This window comes from Pteropus medius, unplaced genomic scaffold (assembly GCF_902729225.1).
Source record: "Pteropus medius unplaced genomic scaffold, Ma_sr-lr_union100, whole genome shotgun sequence".
Classification (NCBI taxonomy): Eukaryota; Metazoa; Chordata; class Mammalia; order Chiroptera; family Pteropodidae; genus Pteropus; species Pteropus medius.
The window spans coordinates 22,540,677-22,558,111 of NW_024344378.1; the positions used below are offsets into that span (position 1 = coordinate 22,540,677).

General features: G+C 45.4%; 1 protein-coding gene across 2 annotated transcripts; it reads left to right on the forward strand.

Annotated features, from left to right (window-relative positions):
- The first annotated feature begins 9,921 nt into the window (after nt 1-9,921).
- AVPI1 (arginine vasopressin induced 1) lies at nt 9,922-17,393 on the forward strand. 2 transcript variants are annotated; one of them, XM_039871603.1, is made up of 3 exons: nt 9,922-10,404; nt 15,558-15,854; nt 16,796-17,393. In XM_039871603.1, exons 2-3 carry the CDS (start codon nt 15,568-15,570, stop codon nt 16,953-16,955), a joined length of 447 nt encoding a protein of 148 aa, XP_039727537.1. In that variant the 5' UTR covers nt 9,922-10,404; nt 15,558-15,567; the 3' UTR covers nt 16,956-17,393. The 2 variants fall into 2 exon arrangements, with proteins under 2 accessions (XP_039727537.1, XP_039727538.1); XM_039871604.1 differs by lacking the exon at nt 9,922-10,404 and adding an exon at nt 10,438-11,628.
- The last annotated feature ends 42 nt before the right edge of the window (nt 17,394-17,435 follow it).

A 17,435-nucleotide genomic window follows, 5' to 3' on the forward strand; every position in this document is an offset into this window, starting at 1 on the left:
AAGACGTTCCAAGGGGCGGCCCAGCAAACTCTCTGCAAAAGCTTAACCAAACACAAAGATCTCGATCCCTCCAACTCAAAAAATATGGCGTAAGTACCTGCTGGATGCAAACAATCTGGGCTTGAAATGCAGGAAAAGGACCAATTCCTACTCTCAAAGTGTTTGGCGCTCTGCTGGTAGGGGAGGTACAGCTGTGGACACAAAAGAGGGGAATAGGTGAGAATTATAAGGAAACACAATAAGAAAAGAGGGAGTATTGTAACGGGAGACTGGGGAAACCTGCAAGAACAAAATGTCATTTGAAAATGGATAGAATTTTGACAAGCAGAAATGGGGGATGGGCACTGTTGTGCAAGGCAGTCCACCATGAGTTCTGAGCGTCCCTGGGTGTTATCACTGAGTATGCCAAGAATGCAACCCCATGGCTGCTTTTTCTCCAGACATTTCTCAGTGTTGTGTTTGCAGCCATAACTTTGAGGGATGAGGGAACAGCGTCCAGACAAAGAGGAAGCTTGCTTGTTGCCTACTATAAAAATGGTTTTGATAGGAGTGGACAATGTTGGTTTTCCCAAGCTCTGTGCTATGATGTAAACCCCCTGCATATGTAACATCCACCTGGGCCCCTCTATGTTTCTCCCATGAAACTTGGGAACAAGGGAAAGATATGTAACAATAATGCTCACACTGCTTGCTGTGCTAAGAGGGTTAAGTCCTTTGTCTCCAGATCAGGAATCCTACATCTTCTGCCAGCATTTATGAAACGACAGCAGGCTAGCTTATTAGCTTGTAAGGAGGGTAAATTCCAGACCCTGATAGATGTTCTAGGCTGAGGAAATATGTGAGCAAAAGCAGGACTTAGGTTGTTTAGTGAACAAGGAGAAGTGATTCTTGATGGATACTCTAAGCTCCAATGTAATAATTTTCAATATACTCAGAGGGGAAGGCTACTTGTAACAAAGAGGAACACGTGCCCACCCTGAGATCCCATCTGAGCTACTGTAAATGCACTGCATAGATTGACTCAACTCACACTGGTTTAACACCCATGATGTGCCAAGCCCCGAGCTGGCACTTGACACAAATCATCTAACAGTAGAGTCAAAATGCATAATGAGAAAGATGGGTGCCTTGACCTGCAGAATCTTGCCTTGAATCTTATCTTTAAATTACTAAATAAACATTCCTTGAACACCTACTATGTACCTACAATTGTGTTCTTGAGCTGGATGAGACCTTAAAGGCAATTTGCTCTAGGCTTCTCATTTTATGAGGGGGCAACTGAGGCCCAGAGAAGGTAAGTAACTTGTTCCAGATCACATAGCTGGTTGATAATGTGAGTGCCATGTTTATCATTTAGGTCTCCTGATTCAATCCAGTGTTCGCTCTATGACACCATTGGTACAGCGTTCAGTAACTATGGGTGACCAAGGTAGGTGCCCCTGAAACCACATCAAGAGGCTTCCCATGAAGTGCTCAAGATCACCTCCTGCTGGGACCTGTGATGGGGATGTGCAGACCTCAGCAGCCCATATTCCTGGGGGAAAAGAGAGGCCTCACATGTGAGAATGGACAGACACCTTGAACCAGGATGGATTGAGTCAGTCACCATTCTGCCAGTCAGCCTTGGATAAAACTGGCAGCGGCTCATTAGTAGTAACCAACATTTGCAGAGCACTTATCATGTGCCAGGCACCATGCCAGGTGCTTTCCACACTAGTTTCATTTACTTCCCACAGTAGCCTCATGAGGTAGGGGCTTTTAAAACTACCATCACTTTAAAATGAGGAAACCGAGTGACAAGGAGGTTATGTGACTTACCTATCGTCACATAGCTAGTGAAGAATGGAATTCAAATACTTTATTTCCAAATCCAGGCTTTTAATCACTGCATATGTGGGACTTAGGCTTTGGTATAGGAAGAGACAAGACATCATAGGATTGCCCCTGAGTGGCAACAAAGAAAACGGCCCCAATTTTGTGGAGATGGTCAGTGGGTAGGGGCCAGGCAAGAGGCCATGAGAGTAGGTGTGGTTGATACAGACCTCAAAATCTGCACTTAGAGAGCCTGACTGCATATGCTGTTTCCATTTCCCACCCTGATATGCAAGGGGCCCAGGAAAGAGAAATTTCTTCCCTTAACTCCCTAACCCACCCATGGCTGGAGCTTTACAGCAGAAGTGGGCCCCAAGGGCTGGGCTGGAGCTCAGGGTCCCCATCAGATGATGCTCTGTGCTGGCTGTTTAACCTGTATCACCTCCTTAGCCCTTGTAACAACCTTGTGAGACAGGTAATTCATTATCTCCACTTGACAGTTGAGGAAAATGAGATTCAGACAGATTAAGTAGGAACTAAATTTAAATTTCCAGACCACTAGACATGTTACGGCTGCCTTAGATTCTCTAAGTCTGCTTTGACTGTGAACTTTCCTCTAAGTCTCACAAAGACTCTTCACAAGATGTTATCCATTCAGACAAAACAGTAAAAGCAAATGTGGACTCCCCTCCATTACCACTTAGGCTTCCAACCTCCCGTTACCACTGGAGCCTCTTAAAGATGTGGTGAATCATGGAGATTTTCCCCAACTCTGGTTTTCTCTCTGCTGCCAAGAAATCTACCCCGCCCCCCACAACCTAGACAGGTAGAGTAGGACACTGCTGCCACAGTCCAGAGAGATCAAAGATCACAGAAATTGGCTCTTGCAATTATGGAGGCTAACAAATCTCCAGGTCTGCAAGCTGGAGACCCAGGAGTGTGGAAGGGTGTTGTTTAGTCTGAAGGCTGCAGGCTCAAGACCTAGGAAGAGCCAATATTTCAGTGTGAGTCCAAAGGCAGGAAAAGAACAATGTCCCAGCTCAAACAGTCAAGCAGAAGAGGGAGGATCGGCCTTTTTGTACTATTTGGGTCTTCAACTGATTAGATGAGACCCACTCGTATTAGGGAGGGTAATCTGCTTTACTCAGTCTATCAATTCGGATGTTTATCTCATTTAAAATCACCCTCACAGACACACCCATATTAAGTTTAACAACATATCTGGGCAAGCTGTGGCCCAGTCAAGCTGATACATAAAATTAAGCATCATAGGCAGTCATGCAGAGAAATGAGATAGTGAGAGGTGCCTATGACTTGCTCCAGGCTGTTCAGCTGGACTTTATTTTTGTGAATTCACTGTTGATTTACAGTAACCTCTCCTCCCCAGTTCTTTTCTTGAGCTAACTTAAACTGATTTCTGTTTCTTATAGCAGCAATGTATTGAAGCAAGTAGGGTTTGGAGCCTAACTGCTGCAGCCTGAATCCTAGTTTTGCTCTGTTTTTTTTTTTTTTTTTAATGGCCATAAATGCTTTGACTCCCCTTATATCAAGAGGTTGGGTCTATGTCCCCTTCTCCTGAATCTGAGCAGATTGTGAGTTGATTATAACTAACAGAATGGCAGAAATGATACTATATAACTTCTAAGTTCTGTCGAAAAGGGCCATATGGCTTCTGCCTTGTTCACTAGAACTCACACTTGTAGCCCTGAGCCACCACTGAAGAAGTTGGGCTACTCTGAGAACACCATGCTCCAAGTCACATTGAGAAGCCACTGAAGCACTCCAGTCTGCAGTTCTAGCCTTCAAGTTTTCCCAGACTAGGCACCAGGCATATAAGAAGTGAGCTTTTGAGTGATTCCAATCCCCAACTGTCAAGTCAACCTAAGTGTTCAAGACTTCCAGCTGAAGTTCTGACATTGTGGAGAAGAGACAAGCCACTCCCACTGTGATCTGAATTCCTGTGTATCAATTGTGGTTTTTATTTTCTGTATTTTCTGATGTTTTGACATCTTGGGACCTCGCAGATCCAGGCAGGGACTGCCCATCCTAGGGATAGCTAATTCCTAGAGATAGCAAATAAGTTGCCAGTGAGCACACTTTTGCCATGCAAACCAACTAATCCTGAGCTCATATTCTGAACCACTCCAGAGGCTCTTACACTCCAGAGGCTTTTACACTCCAGAAGGCAATATTTCTCTGTCCTAATCATCTCAGGGCCAGGTACCAGAGCTTGCTGGAATTATTCAAGCTAGTCAACCCTAACCTGCCTAGCCTGCATACTTGCCTGGCCTGTTCCTTCTCATAAAAAACTACAATAAAAACTCATACCTTTGCTTTTTCTTGCTCCTCTGCCTCCTGACTGACCCTGGAGCTTCTCCCATGTGGCCCTGCATGGCGTGGCATGACCCCTCCTCTTCAGAACTGTGAGTAACAAATTATCTTTTCAACAGCAATCATTTCCTGACCTGTTGGCCTCACCTTTCCTGAATAAAACCAAAATCCCAAGTACATTTTAAAACATCCTGACCCACAAAATTTGTGAGCATAATAAAATGGTTGTTTTATGCTGTTAAGTTTTGGGTCGGAATTGTTATGCAGCAGTTTTGACTGGAACACATATAATATCTTGCCAGTCTCTTAACCTCAGCTTCTTCTTTGGTATGAGATTAATAGCAATGCTACTATCTCAGAGGCCTGTTGTTGGATTAAATGAAATGTAAAGTGCTTAGAGCTCGATATGTATTACCTTTATTAATATTGTTTTCTAAAGGAGCTTTGACACCCAGCTCACTGTTTTTCAGTGCATCCCTGGATTGCAAGACAAAAATCTGCTCTCACTTGAGCTTCTTCTTCCTTCCTTCTTCATCATCCTACTAGTCTTTCCATTCTGCCCTGTATCAGTCAGTGTCCAATCAGGAGACAGAAGCCACACGGGAATTTGAACAGAGAAATTTCAGTATAAGGAATTATTTACTATAACAGAGGATTAGAGTGCTGAGAGAGTGGGTAATAAGAAGTTAAAGAGAACTCTAAAGAATACAGGAAAGAATATATGAGGAGCCATTAACCTGAGGGCTGTAGATCCCACCTCACCCCCCCCCCCAATAGTTGCTGAAGTGTGTGCTGGTAGGACTTGCTGGAAATCAGCTATCAGGGATGCTGGGGAGAATCATTTGCAGGGAGCTACTGCATGCCTCTCAAAGCTTATTGCAAAGCGGCCCAAGAGAATGCCAAGGGAAACTGCTAGCCACTGTGTGTTGCTGGCTGCAATGTGCTATAGGACTCAGGCGCTGAAGAAGCTGCCCAAACTGCAGGAGCCTGGTGCCTGGGAAGCAATTTGTGGTCCAGGAACTGGCACTGGAGATGCTTTGCAAGCTGAAGGAGCCTGGTGAGAAGAGCAAATCAGAACTAAGAGAAACGCCTTCCTCCTATAGTGTCTTACCAGCTCCCTCTGGTGACAAAGTTGAGCATTGCTTCACATGGAAAAGGAGAAATATACAGGACTGTGCTCCATTCAGTATTAGATAACCCACACAGTCCATCCCTTTGGAGACTCAACTTCCAAATGCAACCTTCTATATACATTTGGACTTCCATACAATATAACAGGTTCATAATTTCGCCTAATGAGATACAGCTGTCTTTCTTACAAGTGAAGACGTTCTCACCCTCTCTCCAAAATGAGATATGCAGTCCCAACAGTCTATACTAAATACTTCTCAGATTTTGTCATAGTCCCATGGAATATGCTTTTACCTAAAGACTAAATTGTAACACTAACTTTCAACAACTTACATATAAACTTACATATAAAACAAAAATAAGAAGAGAGAAAAAGTTATGTACAAAAACACCATATATACTTAACAGAGGGAAAATATGCAAAACTACTACAGTCCTTGTTTTTATAATTGGGCACAAAGCTGTTTTAGTAGGCACTAATGATTTTCTAACTGCCTCATTCCTTCTACATTTATTAGTTGGCAATCTACTATAAGGAAGGCCTGTCTTGTCTCCTCTGTTTTTATTCATTTATTCATTTATTTATATTACTATGGACTTACGTAGTCTTACTTTATTCATTGGGTTATTATGTGTTCCTGTTATATTTTATTTTGATGTTCTGCAGTTGGCAAATGGGGAGCCCTTATAAACTGAATCCTAGTCCTTTTGACATGTCCCCATCATTCCTTGAGTACTTCCTTACTTTCTGGCAGAAGATGTTCTAGGATCATCTTGAACTTACTCAGCCCCAGTGGTAGAATCAATCATTTCTCCAAGGAGCCATGGATCCTTTTGTGGAGAATGGTATTGAGAAATCAATATCAGAGTGTTAAATGTGCTTATTCCTATTGGAGTAGTATAGCTTCTAGGCCCTTTGAGTAGACACAGTTGGGGAATATGTGTGTTTGTGTGTTCATGTATATACATACACATGTATACATGTACAGATACACATATGTAACACATAGATACATTTACAGCTAGATTTATTTCTATATCTAATTATCTGTATATTAACAACCATGACTTCATACTTGCTATGAACTGAACTGTGTCTCCAAAATTCATATGTTGAAGCTGTAACCTCCAATGTGTCTCTTTATGGAGTAAGGAAATATTTAAAGTTAAATGAGAGTTTCCATAAGAGTGGAGCCCTGATTTGGTAGGATTCATGTCCTTATAAGAAGAGACACCAGAGAGTTCATTCTTTCTCTCTCCATTATGTGAGGACACAGCACTCTGTAAGCTAGGAAAAGAGCTCCCCCCAGAAACCAAATCAGCTGGCACCTTGATATTGGACTTCCCAGCCTCCAATACTGTGAGAAAGGAAATTGCTGTTGTTAGGCCACCTAGTCTGTGGTATTTTGTTATGGTAGCCTGAGAAAACTATTATAATACTGACCTTTAGTTAATCTATATGAATGGTGTTTTTGTTTGTTCGTTCATTTGTTTGTTTTAGTGTTTCTATAATGTAAACTGTTTGTCTGGTTGTAAGTTCTGAGAAGAGGCTGTAATAAGTTGTCTTGTGTAATGTCTTAAGCAGAAGGGCACTTTTTAAAAAAAAATTTATAATGACCAGAATCATTTATCAAGAAGAATAGAGCTGACTCAAAAGTCACACTATTGCTTGTCAGCTGAGTGTAAAAGTTCCCCCTGCTCTCCCCAGAACAGGACTGACAGCAACAACAACCCTATGGGAACATGTCTCAGCCCCACTGAGGGCCTATTTGTTATTTGAACAACTCCTGCAGAATAGAGGGGGAAGGAGCGGAATAGTGGCTTAGCATCTGCATCCAAAAGTGCTGCACCTCTACAACCTCACTCCGTCCTCATAGCAACGCTAGGCGGTGGGTACGATTATCCCTATTTTATATATGAGAAAATAGAGTAGCAAAGAGGTTAAGTCATTTGCCTAAGGTTGAATATCTAGAACCCCTTTCCTAGACTTGACTCCCCTAAAAACCAGCACTTTGCTGAACCATCATGGAGCCTGGGGCAAAAGGAAATATGTGTACCTATATATGCACTTATCAAAATAGCCTTCGTATTTTGAACTAAATGGAAGAAGAGACTAAAAGTTCTAAAATCAGAAAACATGACCTTGTGTTGTCCAGTCCATTCTCACACTATTGTCAACCCTCATAAAGCCAATTGGCAGGGGACACAATGGTGACCTGCTTGGGAACTATGGGCTAATTGGAAACGACTGTTCCCATTGCAGAATGATTCAGGGTCATAAAACAAACAAAAGCTTCCTTATTTTAAATGTTGATATTTTGCTCATCATAGATATTTTGCATTAATTTTAATATTTAAAAATATTACATTAAAATGTATCTTTATTACTGAGTTTTTTGGTGCCCCCTTAAATATCACACCTAAGAAATTTTTCTCACTGGCCTCGCCTTAATCTGATTCCTGGTAAAACCAAGCCTTGGCCTGAATTACTCCAAGGCTCCATTCCCCAGAGTTGACTTTCTCTAAACAGGACCCCGTTGCGGGGTGGATTCCAGATCTCCTACTCCTTCATGGCCTACATAACTGTGAAAGTGTCCCATCTTCTCATCATAAATACTGAACTATAAAGATATAACAAAAGAAATGGTTCCATTGTGTGGTAAGCGCACGATCACATGCCTGCAAAAATGTTTACAGACACCAGATATTCTTCACCCAGCCTTAGTCACATATGACCTAGAAGCCACAAGTTTCAGATTCTTACCATGGTATATTCATCTGAGCTCATGGTGTCAGAATTCCTAGGCTCTGCAAGCACCAACATGCCAAGAGTGTAGCCTTCCCATTGCTTAGGATGGATAGAGAGAGTCCCTGGTTCAGAAGCCCAGTCTCCTGGTTCAGGATCAGCACAGTACCCTCCTTAGCCAAGCAGTTGGCTGAAAGGCTTTGCCGCAATACTTGCTATTGGAGATGAACACTGCTGATTTCTTTGCTCTTTTCAATATTTCCCCAGGGCTTCAGGAAAAACAAAGAGAAGCCACTGTTCAACTACAGCAAAGCACTTGCTGATGTTGTTTTTGTGCAGGACAGAAAGAGGAACTGGAGACCAAGGGATGAGGAAGAACAGCTCCCAAAGATATCTTCCACCTTGCAAAAAGGGATCCTCAAATCCTGGTGTGCTGGCGCTTACTCTTTTCCCTTCGGAACTTTAACGGAAGAGAAATTAAATGACTACAAAGCTCAGCTCTATAACAAAAGAAGTCAGGGAGACCTAGCTGTCTACCCCTAGGCCTCCTTCCTGACCATTTGTGAACCAGTGCACAAACAACCCCTAATCTTCCAAGGAAGCAAACAAGCATTTATCAAGAGCCATCCTGGACACCCTGAATCCACTCCTGACTCCTCCAATCCAAGTTCCAAGCTCTAGCCAAAGTGACCTTCTAAAAACACAAATTTGTCATAAGGATGAAATGAGCTAATACTTGTAAAGTGCTGACTGCCATTATAGGCACATAGTAAGTGCTATACGATGGCTATTAAATAAATGCATATAATGCTATTGCCCTCAGAGGATCTTCAGAAGAAATGGAAACTTCTTCACTGCCTGCCTCTGCCTTCTTCTTCCCCACTACTCTCTCCCTTGCTAGCCCTACTCCAGACTTCATTTTAAGTCCTCTTGAGTCAAGCTGTCTCCTGGCCTTAGCACATACTATTCTCTCTTTCTTAAACACTCTTCCCAAACCCACTTCTCTTCATGTGACCATCTTCATCTCTGTCATATCTCAGCTTAAATGTTATTTCTACCTTCCAGGGCATCTCAGAGGGAGTTTAGATTCCTCCATTTTACCCTCATAGTCATGATATTTATCACAATTGTAATCACAGCTAAATGTTTTAGGCTTTCTAATGTCTGCTTCTCTTACTAGACTGTAAATTCCCCCAGGGGAAGGGCTTATAGGTGTCTCACGTTCACTATCAAGAAACTCGGAGGAGGTGGGTCCCTAATGCGCCATTGTCAAATGAATAAAACCTTTTTAATACTGTCTCATTCAGGTAACTGGCCAAAGGTTGCACACTTACTACAAGATTTGAACCCATAACATTCTGGCCTTAAGGCCCAAGGTGTGACCACCGCACTATCCTTTCCCTTCCCTCTCCTTCCCTTTCTGCCCCTTCCCTTCCCTTTCCTCAAAGCTGGAACCAGAATGTAAGTGATCGAGGAGATGAGTTTAAGGAGCTGTAGGTCTATTTGCTGAGGGACGCACGCTGTAAGGAACTCGGAGCGGTGCGCACAGGCCTAGGGCCCATGGAAGGGGGCACCCCTCACGTGTACGCTACAGGGACAACCACCGCCGCACCCCAGGGCAGGAATGCGGCCCTGCCCCACAACCGCGCCAGCGAAACCGCGCTCTCCCTGGGGACTGACGTCAATGAAGGGGCTCCTCCCAGCTCTACGCGAGGACGGTCGGGGGCGAAGGGAAGGGGCCCAAGTGACCACGCCCCTTGCTGTTGCTCCACCGCTGATTGGACCTGGGAGTCTTCGCACTCGGGTTTCGAGGCCGAAGGAGGGAATGGGCGGAGCCAGAACACGCCCCTCATCCCTCTTAGGTCGCTGATTGGCCCACGGAGTCTCCGCGTTCGATTTCGGAAGGCTCTCGGCAGAGCTCACACCAAGGCCCGGCTGAGGATTGGCTGTTCCAAGGCTGGGGAGCGCTTTCTCCGGGGAACCGCGGCTGTGATCTCGGCGACTCGCCTCGGGCAGCCGGGTACGTAGGTCCGCGACCCAGCTCGCGCTGCGCTGGGAGCGGGCGGGAGGGCGAGCCGTCAGAGCCGGGGTGCTGCCGGGACCCAAACCCCCAGATCCACCTAGGGCCCGTTGTTGTGCGAAGCGCTACGTCTGAGCCTCGGGGGCCGACCCTTGCTGGGGATGTCGCTGTGTGACCTCGTCCAGGATACCCCCTCCCAAGCTCTCGTCCTCTTGGTGAACGCCGCCTCGTTCTTGTGAGCACCTTCGCAACAGAAGCCCAGAGCTGCACCTGTCTTTTCGGAAGGCCGGGCAGGGATTGGAGTAAGCACATCTTAGTTCGCCCCATCCCGATTTGTGGTCTGTTGGCGCTGCAGTTGAGCGTGGTGAGTAATCGCTCTAACTCCCCGCGGGGCTATGGAGTGCGGAGGGCACAGAGGGTGGCTTGGGAGACTCGACTTTCAATCCCTGCGCCTTCCAAAACCGGCTGAAGCAGATAGCAGGCTCCAGGAGGTTTCAGAGCCTCCTGGGTCCTTCCTCTGACGACCTCGGCAGCCATCTGGCGGGAACAAAAATAACAGTGGTTGAGAGAGTGGGCGCTGGGGTTAGACTATCTGGGTTCATATTCCCAGTCTTATCACCTACCACCTGTGTGACTTTGGGCAAGTTACTTAAGCTTCCTGAGCTTAGCTTTCTCATCTGTAAAATGGGTGTAGCGATAGTGCCTCCTCATAGGGCTGTCATGAGGATTAGAGATCACCCGCCTAAAAGTACTGTTTTGCACATGACTTGGAGCAAGGTACCTAAACGGCAGCTATGATTTAAAGTCCCCCAATGACTCCATCTCCCTTTACCCTTAACTTTCAAGAGCGAAGACCCCTTTTGAGGGAGTTTCAGATAGTGGTGATGATGAAAATGACCATGATTCTACGGGCCCTGGTGGTTAAACAGTCTTTTCCTTGCACCATTCATTCATGAAATAATGTACTGGGATGGATGCTTTCGCATACTTTATGTCGTTAACCCCTTAAGGGTTATTTATTCTCACTATTTTGATGATGAGTAAACTGAGGCAGGGGAAAACTGAGGCTTGTCAAAGGACACTCAGTCATCAGTGGCACAGCCAGAATTCAGAGTTCTTGAACACTTAAAAATAATTATTCCTAGATTTAGTAGGAGTTTTTTTCCAGGTCATATCTGAGAATTAGTCTGGGGAAAGGGCCCAGTTTCTTTCTCCACTCCCTGGGACACAGATTTGGAGGCCAATGTATGTCGTTTCTTTCAGGCATGCCTGGCCAAGGCCAGGCCCTTCGGGGTGGGGGGCTCACACGGCCACTGGGACTGAGCCTACCACTTGAGGAGCCACAGATTTTGGCTGCTGTCCAGTGGCATGTCTGTATACGGAAGCAGGCCAGGGACACAAGTGTTGATTTGGGCCTTGGGCCAGAGCCTCCGGTTCTTTTTCTAAGGGCCCCTTGGCCTCAGGTTACAGATTACCACCACCACCACGATTATCTGAAGGGGGTGAGCTGAGTGAGGAGCCAGTTGCTGTGTAGCTCACACAAGTGTGTTCTGCCTCTCATAGTTACGAGTGCTTCCCTGAGACCACGGTGAGTATGTGTCCAAACTGAGCTTCAGACATTACAAAGAATGCTCAGTTGTGCACCATATTTATATATTGCAAATTCATTGCATGATGAGTCACTTTTTAAATATATTTCTTTGTTAGAGCTCTACAGTTCATTTATTGCCTGTTTCAAAACAAGTTGAACTTTGTCATTTTCAACATTTGGTATTTACTTTGGGGGTTCATTTGTTTAACCTAGTTTGTGTCAAACTGAAGTATTTTACAGTTAATCTTTACTCATTTGCTCACAGACCCCTGCTTATCTTTTATGTCAGCTCTGAAATGAGAGATTCATTTGTAAACTTTTAATAGCCCTGTGGTTTCATTTTCCAGTTTAAAGAGTACCGCTTTTCAAGTATACACTGACTTTCCTAGATTCAGGTCTTCTCCAGGAAATGAGGGAGAAAGTAACTATTGAACAGACCGAATGAAAAATTTCTTCTAATAAGTGTTCTGTTTCAATTTTTCTAAAGTTTACAATCTAATCCTTCCTGATAGCCACTGATTATCAGCCTAACTGCTGTCTATCTTGGGGTGGGAGGCAAAGCCAAGACCGAGGGGTCTCAAAATCTGGAGGTGACCCTCCCAACTAGGCTCATGCAGGGTATGGTTGAGGCTGGAGTCTCAGACTCTCCCTGATAGTTATGGTTTTTCGTTAGTGCATTTGTAACTCATTGTAACTCCATGGCTGGCGGTAGGGCCTTGCAGAGCCTTGCAGCCCTGGCAGAGTTGGCTGGGGCTACCTGAGAAGTCAGGCTCCAAGCCATTTCCTCCCTGAGGCAGCTGTTGCTCTTTGATCCTGTTGCCATTCAGAGGAAAGGGTGAGATTACCTGAGTCTGAGAGAAAGGACATCACACTTCTCCCATCACCCAAACCCCGCTAGGAGTCTGTCCCAGGCTTGGCCACAGCCATCCTAGGTCGCTAGAGTGCTTTAGAGCCGTGAGTTTTGTCTACCAGACCCTAACCTCACAGCCCATAGCAGCAAAACAGTATCTTGCCTCCATGGAACATTGAGAAGGGGAGCTGCTAGTAGGGGAGTTTTCTGGCACCTAATTAGCTAGACCTGTCCCCACATGTTGCTGCGAGGCCCTGGCAGATGAGCAAACCCATCTCTGCTTTGGTACAGACCTAGCCTCCTCATGAAATCATTGACTCTCAACACTGGCACACACCCTCAGAGACCATCAGCATCAACCTGTTCTTACAGATGTAAGAGAGAAATCAACCCACAGAGGCATGCAAAGTGCCTGAGGCCTCTTAGCCAGTGAGTGGCAGAACTGGGGCGAACCCAGTACTGATTCATAAGCCAGTGCTCTTTGCCTTGAGCTGGGTTGCAGTTCCGGATTTCTTTTGTGGAAGCAGGGGATCTTCCTCATTAGAGTGTCACGGATCCAAGGCTGGGGCAGCCTGTCACCCAGAGAACAGCCTGACATTAGTAAAAAGATTAAAATATATTCCACGCCCATCCCTGCCTCAAGTGTGATATAGTCAGTGTTCTTCCTTTCCACTGGTGTGTTTCCCTCTTTGTGAGTTAGGTAGGAATAGTGAAGTACTCTTCACAGAAATGATGGGAAGAGATGTGCTTTGAGCTGGTTCTGGCCTTGGCTAAGCCACTGGTACTTATATCTGTGTCTCAGCTTCCCTTTGTTCCTCTGTGACCTGGGGTGAGGATAACAGTGCCTGATTCTTAGAATTGTTTTAAGGATGAAATGTCATACATATTGCCTGGTTAGCAGAATAAATACCCCATAGTTAGCTTTGATTTCTCTGATCAGCCTGCAGTTGTTACTTGGTGACTGCTGTTTTCTGGTCACAGTATATTTATATCATCCAGTTCTGAGGTTTTAATTACCAGACATATTAGGTTTTAACTGGATTCCCATTATAGTACCTAAGGCAAGAAGTTTTAAAATGGTCATTTTCCAGATAAGCACAATTTTTATGAAATTAATTTATCTGAAAGTCTTCTGCAGGTTTATTTTAGTTACTAAATCTTTTGAAAAGATAGTGGGTTCTTATGATAGAAGGCCTAGAGAGTGGGGCAGGGGAGTGTGGAAATTACTGGAATAAGAAGAGTGACTATTGAGGTCAGGAGGAGGGAAGGCCGGGGCAAGGGAGGGAAGCTCATTTCTGGGGAGTCTGAACAGGATAGAGTGATGGCTCAGACTTTCCAGAGAACAAAAGGCATGTGAGAGTAAGGGCTATTTTTGTAAGTGGGCTGAGGATAGGAAACCAGTAATGCTTTTATTTATATGATTCTGTTTGCATTTTTTACAATGAGCATGTACATTTTAACTTATTTCCGCCCCACCCCACCCCTTTCTAAGCTGGTTGCTGGTTGACAAGATATCTCTGTAGCTAGCTGTGGAATGAGGTCTGACTTAGCAACCAAGCCGTCCCCCATTAGGCCCGGAGCTGTGAGGATTAGAGGGAGCAAGGCAGGCCCTTAGCTGTCTCAGGCTGATTGCTTGGAGGAAAAGGGAGTCCATATCACACCCCTGATCCAAGTACAAAAGGCCAGGAGGCCAATAAGAGGGATATTTGCACTTATTTAGCTCTTATTGGGTAATAGGTACATACTAAACTCATTTAATCTTTACAACAATCCTGGGAAGCGATTAATAGCTCCATTTGACAGTTAAGCAGACAGGCTTGTAGAGGTTACAGAGAAGGCGGCAGAGCTGGTATTCATCCCAGTTTTGTGGAATGCCAAAGTCCTTCATCTTTCTTGTCTCCAGTCTGTTCTCTAATCCCATGGCTTTTTCAGGCTGTACCAGAGACAGCGATAAGGTGGGTGAGCCTTAAAATATAGTTTATTTACAGTTCAAAAGAAACTGTAGAACTGAGGGAAATGCTTTAATTTTCATTTCATGGATATAGTTGGGGGACATTGACATGAACCTAACTTTTATGGAATTTTCTTAAAAGCTTCAGCCTCTGCCCTGATACTAATTCTAGCCCTGTAGCCTCTTCTGCCCCTTTTCTCTCTGTGGTCCTTTGGACTGTAGTTAGATCTGATTGGTCTATCTAATAGTTCGTTAATTTATATGGACTTGGTTCATCCCCAAGTCTTGAAAATAGGGAGAGAGATGACTCTTGTCAATTTTAGCAGAATAGTGGTATAGCAAGTGGCCCACGTGTTTCTGCCTTGGGGCCTCTTCCTGCGCAGCCTTCCCAAGGAATATGTGTATCTTCACTGAGTCATCAGAGCAATCCTGCCAAATAGGTACTAGTACAGCTGATGTGTATACAGGAAGCAGCTGGGGTGTGGAGGGTTGCCAGCAAGTGGTGGAGGCAGCTAGAAGTAGGATTCCAACCTGCATCACCCAGCTCCACAACCCCTCTCTTACTTCTGTGCTGCAGAGCTTGGGCCTCAGTATCAGAGATCTGGATTCTGTTCCTCAGTTTCCTCATCTGTGAAGTGAGGAAGATGAAAGTACCTACCACATAAGGCTGCCGTGCTCACGTTTCAATGTTAGGTAAATACAGCTCTTCAGTGGTGCCTGACACATGTTAAATGCTCAACACATTTCAGCTGCTGCGCTGGAGTTATCATTAGGACCTGAGTATCCTGGGGACTGCCTGGACTTTAGAGCTGGACAGACCTGGGTTCTACTTCTGGCTCTGCACTTACCCAGGGCTTTGTGACTACAGGAAAGTCATTTAACCTGAGTCACATTTCTTCATCTGTAAAGTGGGGGTAAACAATTCTTACCTCACAGGTTTCTGTGACTCAAGTTAATCCATGTGTCAGACACATAAGCACTCTTTAAAGAAGTTTGATTTTAAGATAAGACTTACACCACTTTGGATCTTGGAGAAACACCAGAGGTCCTTGCATTAGTCAGGACACCCAGGTTTGGGAAAAGCTTGCTGAGCTGCTGATGTCTCTCCATGCTTTCCTTCCTCAGAGCACCTAGGATGGGCACCCCAGCCTCTGTGGTGAGCGAGCCACCCCCTTGGCAGGCCCCAACTGAGGCCCGGGGCCGCAAGCAGGCCTCAGCCAACATCTTCCAGGATGCTGAGCTTCTACAGATCCAGGGCCTGTTTCAGCGCAGTGGGGACCAGCTGGCTGAAGAACGGGCACAGATCATCTGGGAGTGTGCCGGGGACCACCATGTGGCCGAGGCCCTGAGGAGGCTGCGCAGGAAGAGGCCTCCAAGGCAGAAACCCCTGGGCCACTCGCTACACCACTGCAGCCGGCTCAGGTGGGTTCCTGGGACTGGAGGGCTGAGGGGTGAGAGCACTAATGATGTCTGTTCCACAATTTCCTGGTTGTGGTACCTGGAGCTACCAACCTGGCTACACTGTAAAATGCTTACCATTGGGGTTGTGGTAAGGTCTACACAGTGCCTACCACATGGTTGGCCCTTAAAAGGTTGCTGTTACAACTGAAATCATATGACCCTGTGAACTTCGAAGGGAAGGGGTGCCTGGGTCCTATCAGTGCCACCTCATTTCACAGTGATTCTCAACCAGGTACAAGAGACTATTATTTGGAAAGGAAAAAAAAATCCTGTTTACCTATTACTGAACAAGTAACATTCAAAAGTCAGCCTGGTAAAACTTTTAGATATAAGATTATAGATAATATAGCATAGGAAAGTACTGTAGAGAAATCAAAGATTAAAAATTGGTTGCAAAATTTTACCTTAAACTTTCTCTAGCCATCTACCTCTTTGCTTAGGTCACTGCCAGTCCAGGAACAGGGAGCCCCCAGAAATCAAGCTGAACCATATGGCCTAACCATTACGGGTATACTCTGCGCCGCACAATCAGAACATCAGACCTGAACAGGCCTTCTGAGATCATCAACTCCATATTAACTCCCTACTTAACACACCTTGCTAAGGGTACTTGGTTCCTCCAGTCACATATCATGACTGATTAATGGTGTCTGCCATGAGTACAGGATAAGGAAGATAGAAAAGGTTGAATGTTGCACTCCCTGATCTAGTCCAACTCTCTTTACAGATGAGAAATCTGAAAGCTTTGCTTTGTCACGTAGCTCTCAGGGGGCAGAGCCAAGACCAGAGCCCCGGTCTCATATTGCCCCGATAGTGTTTTAGTAGTTCACATGACCAAAATCTCTTTTTAGTCCCCATTTTGTTCTCCTATTGACGGCCTATTACATGCTTGTTCTCTGCAGAACCCCAGAGCCCCGTGCTCCACAGGCCAATCCACAGAGCAGTGCCACTGAGATGGCTTCCAGCGATCAGTATCTGAACTCTCGGAGGACAAGTGCCAGGATCCGCCGGAACTGGAGGAAGCCAGGTCCCACAAACTACCTCCATCAGATCAGACACTGATCCAGGGAAAGGGCTGGGAATGGCATTATCTTCCCCAAGAATCATAGGGACTTTTGCCAAAGAGCCTGGGGAGGTGAAGAAGGAAGAGACTTGAGGCAGACAGCACCCCATACTGCTACTAGCCTGCTCAATTCAGAACAGGACTGAAGGTGTCCACTGAGCTCTACATTATATGGGGCCCATCCTCACCAGGAAGAGAAACAGAGACCGTTCTTGCCTTGGCCCTTCCTCATCTAACACTATAGATGGGCTGCATGATATTCCCGTGGGAGTCAAGTGACAGACACTCAAGACTGAGCATCTCACCACTCCTGCTGTTAACCCTCCTGCTACTACTACGACCCATGGTCCAGCAGCCTGTCCCACACCCCTGCCCCTGTCATGCCACACAAGGAAACTGTGGTTTAAGTGGCAAAATAAAAACATTTGCATCAAGAACTGTGTATTTGTCACAGAAGGGGAGAATCTTGAAATGGATGC

Excerpts from the sequence above, each read along its gene's own strand:
- AVPI1 (XM_039871603.1), top strand. The coding sequence starts at position 15,568 with ATGGGCACCCCAGCCTCTGTGGTGAGCGAGCCACCCCCTTGGCAGGCC. Across the intron at positions 15,855-16,795 it reads CACCACTGCAGCCGGCTCAG|AACCCCAGAGCCCCGTGCTC; the intron begins GTGGGTTCCTGG and ends TGTTCTCTGCAG.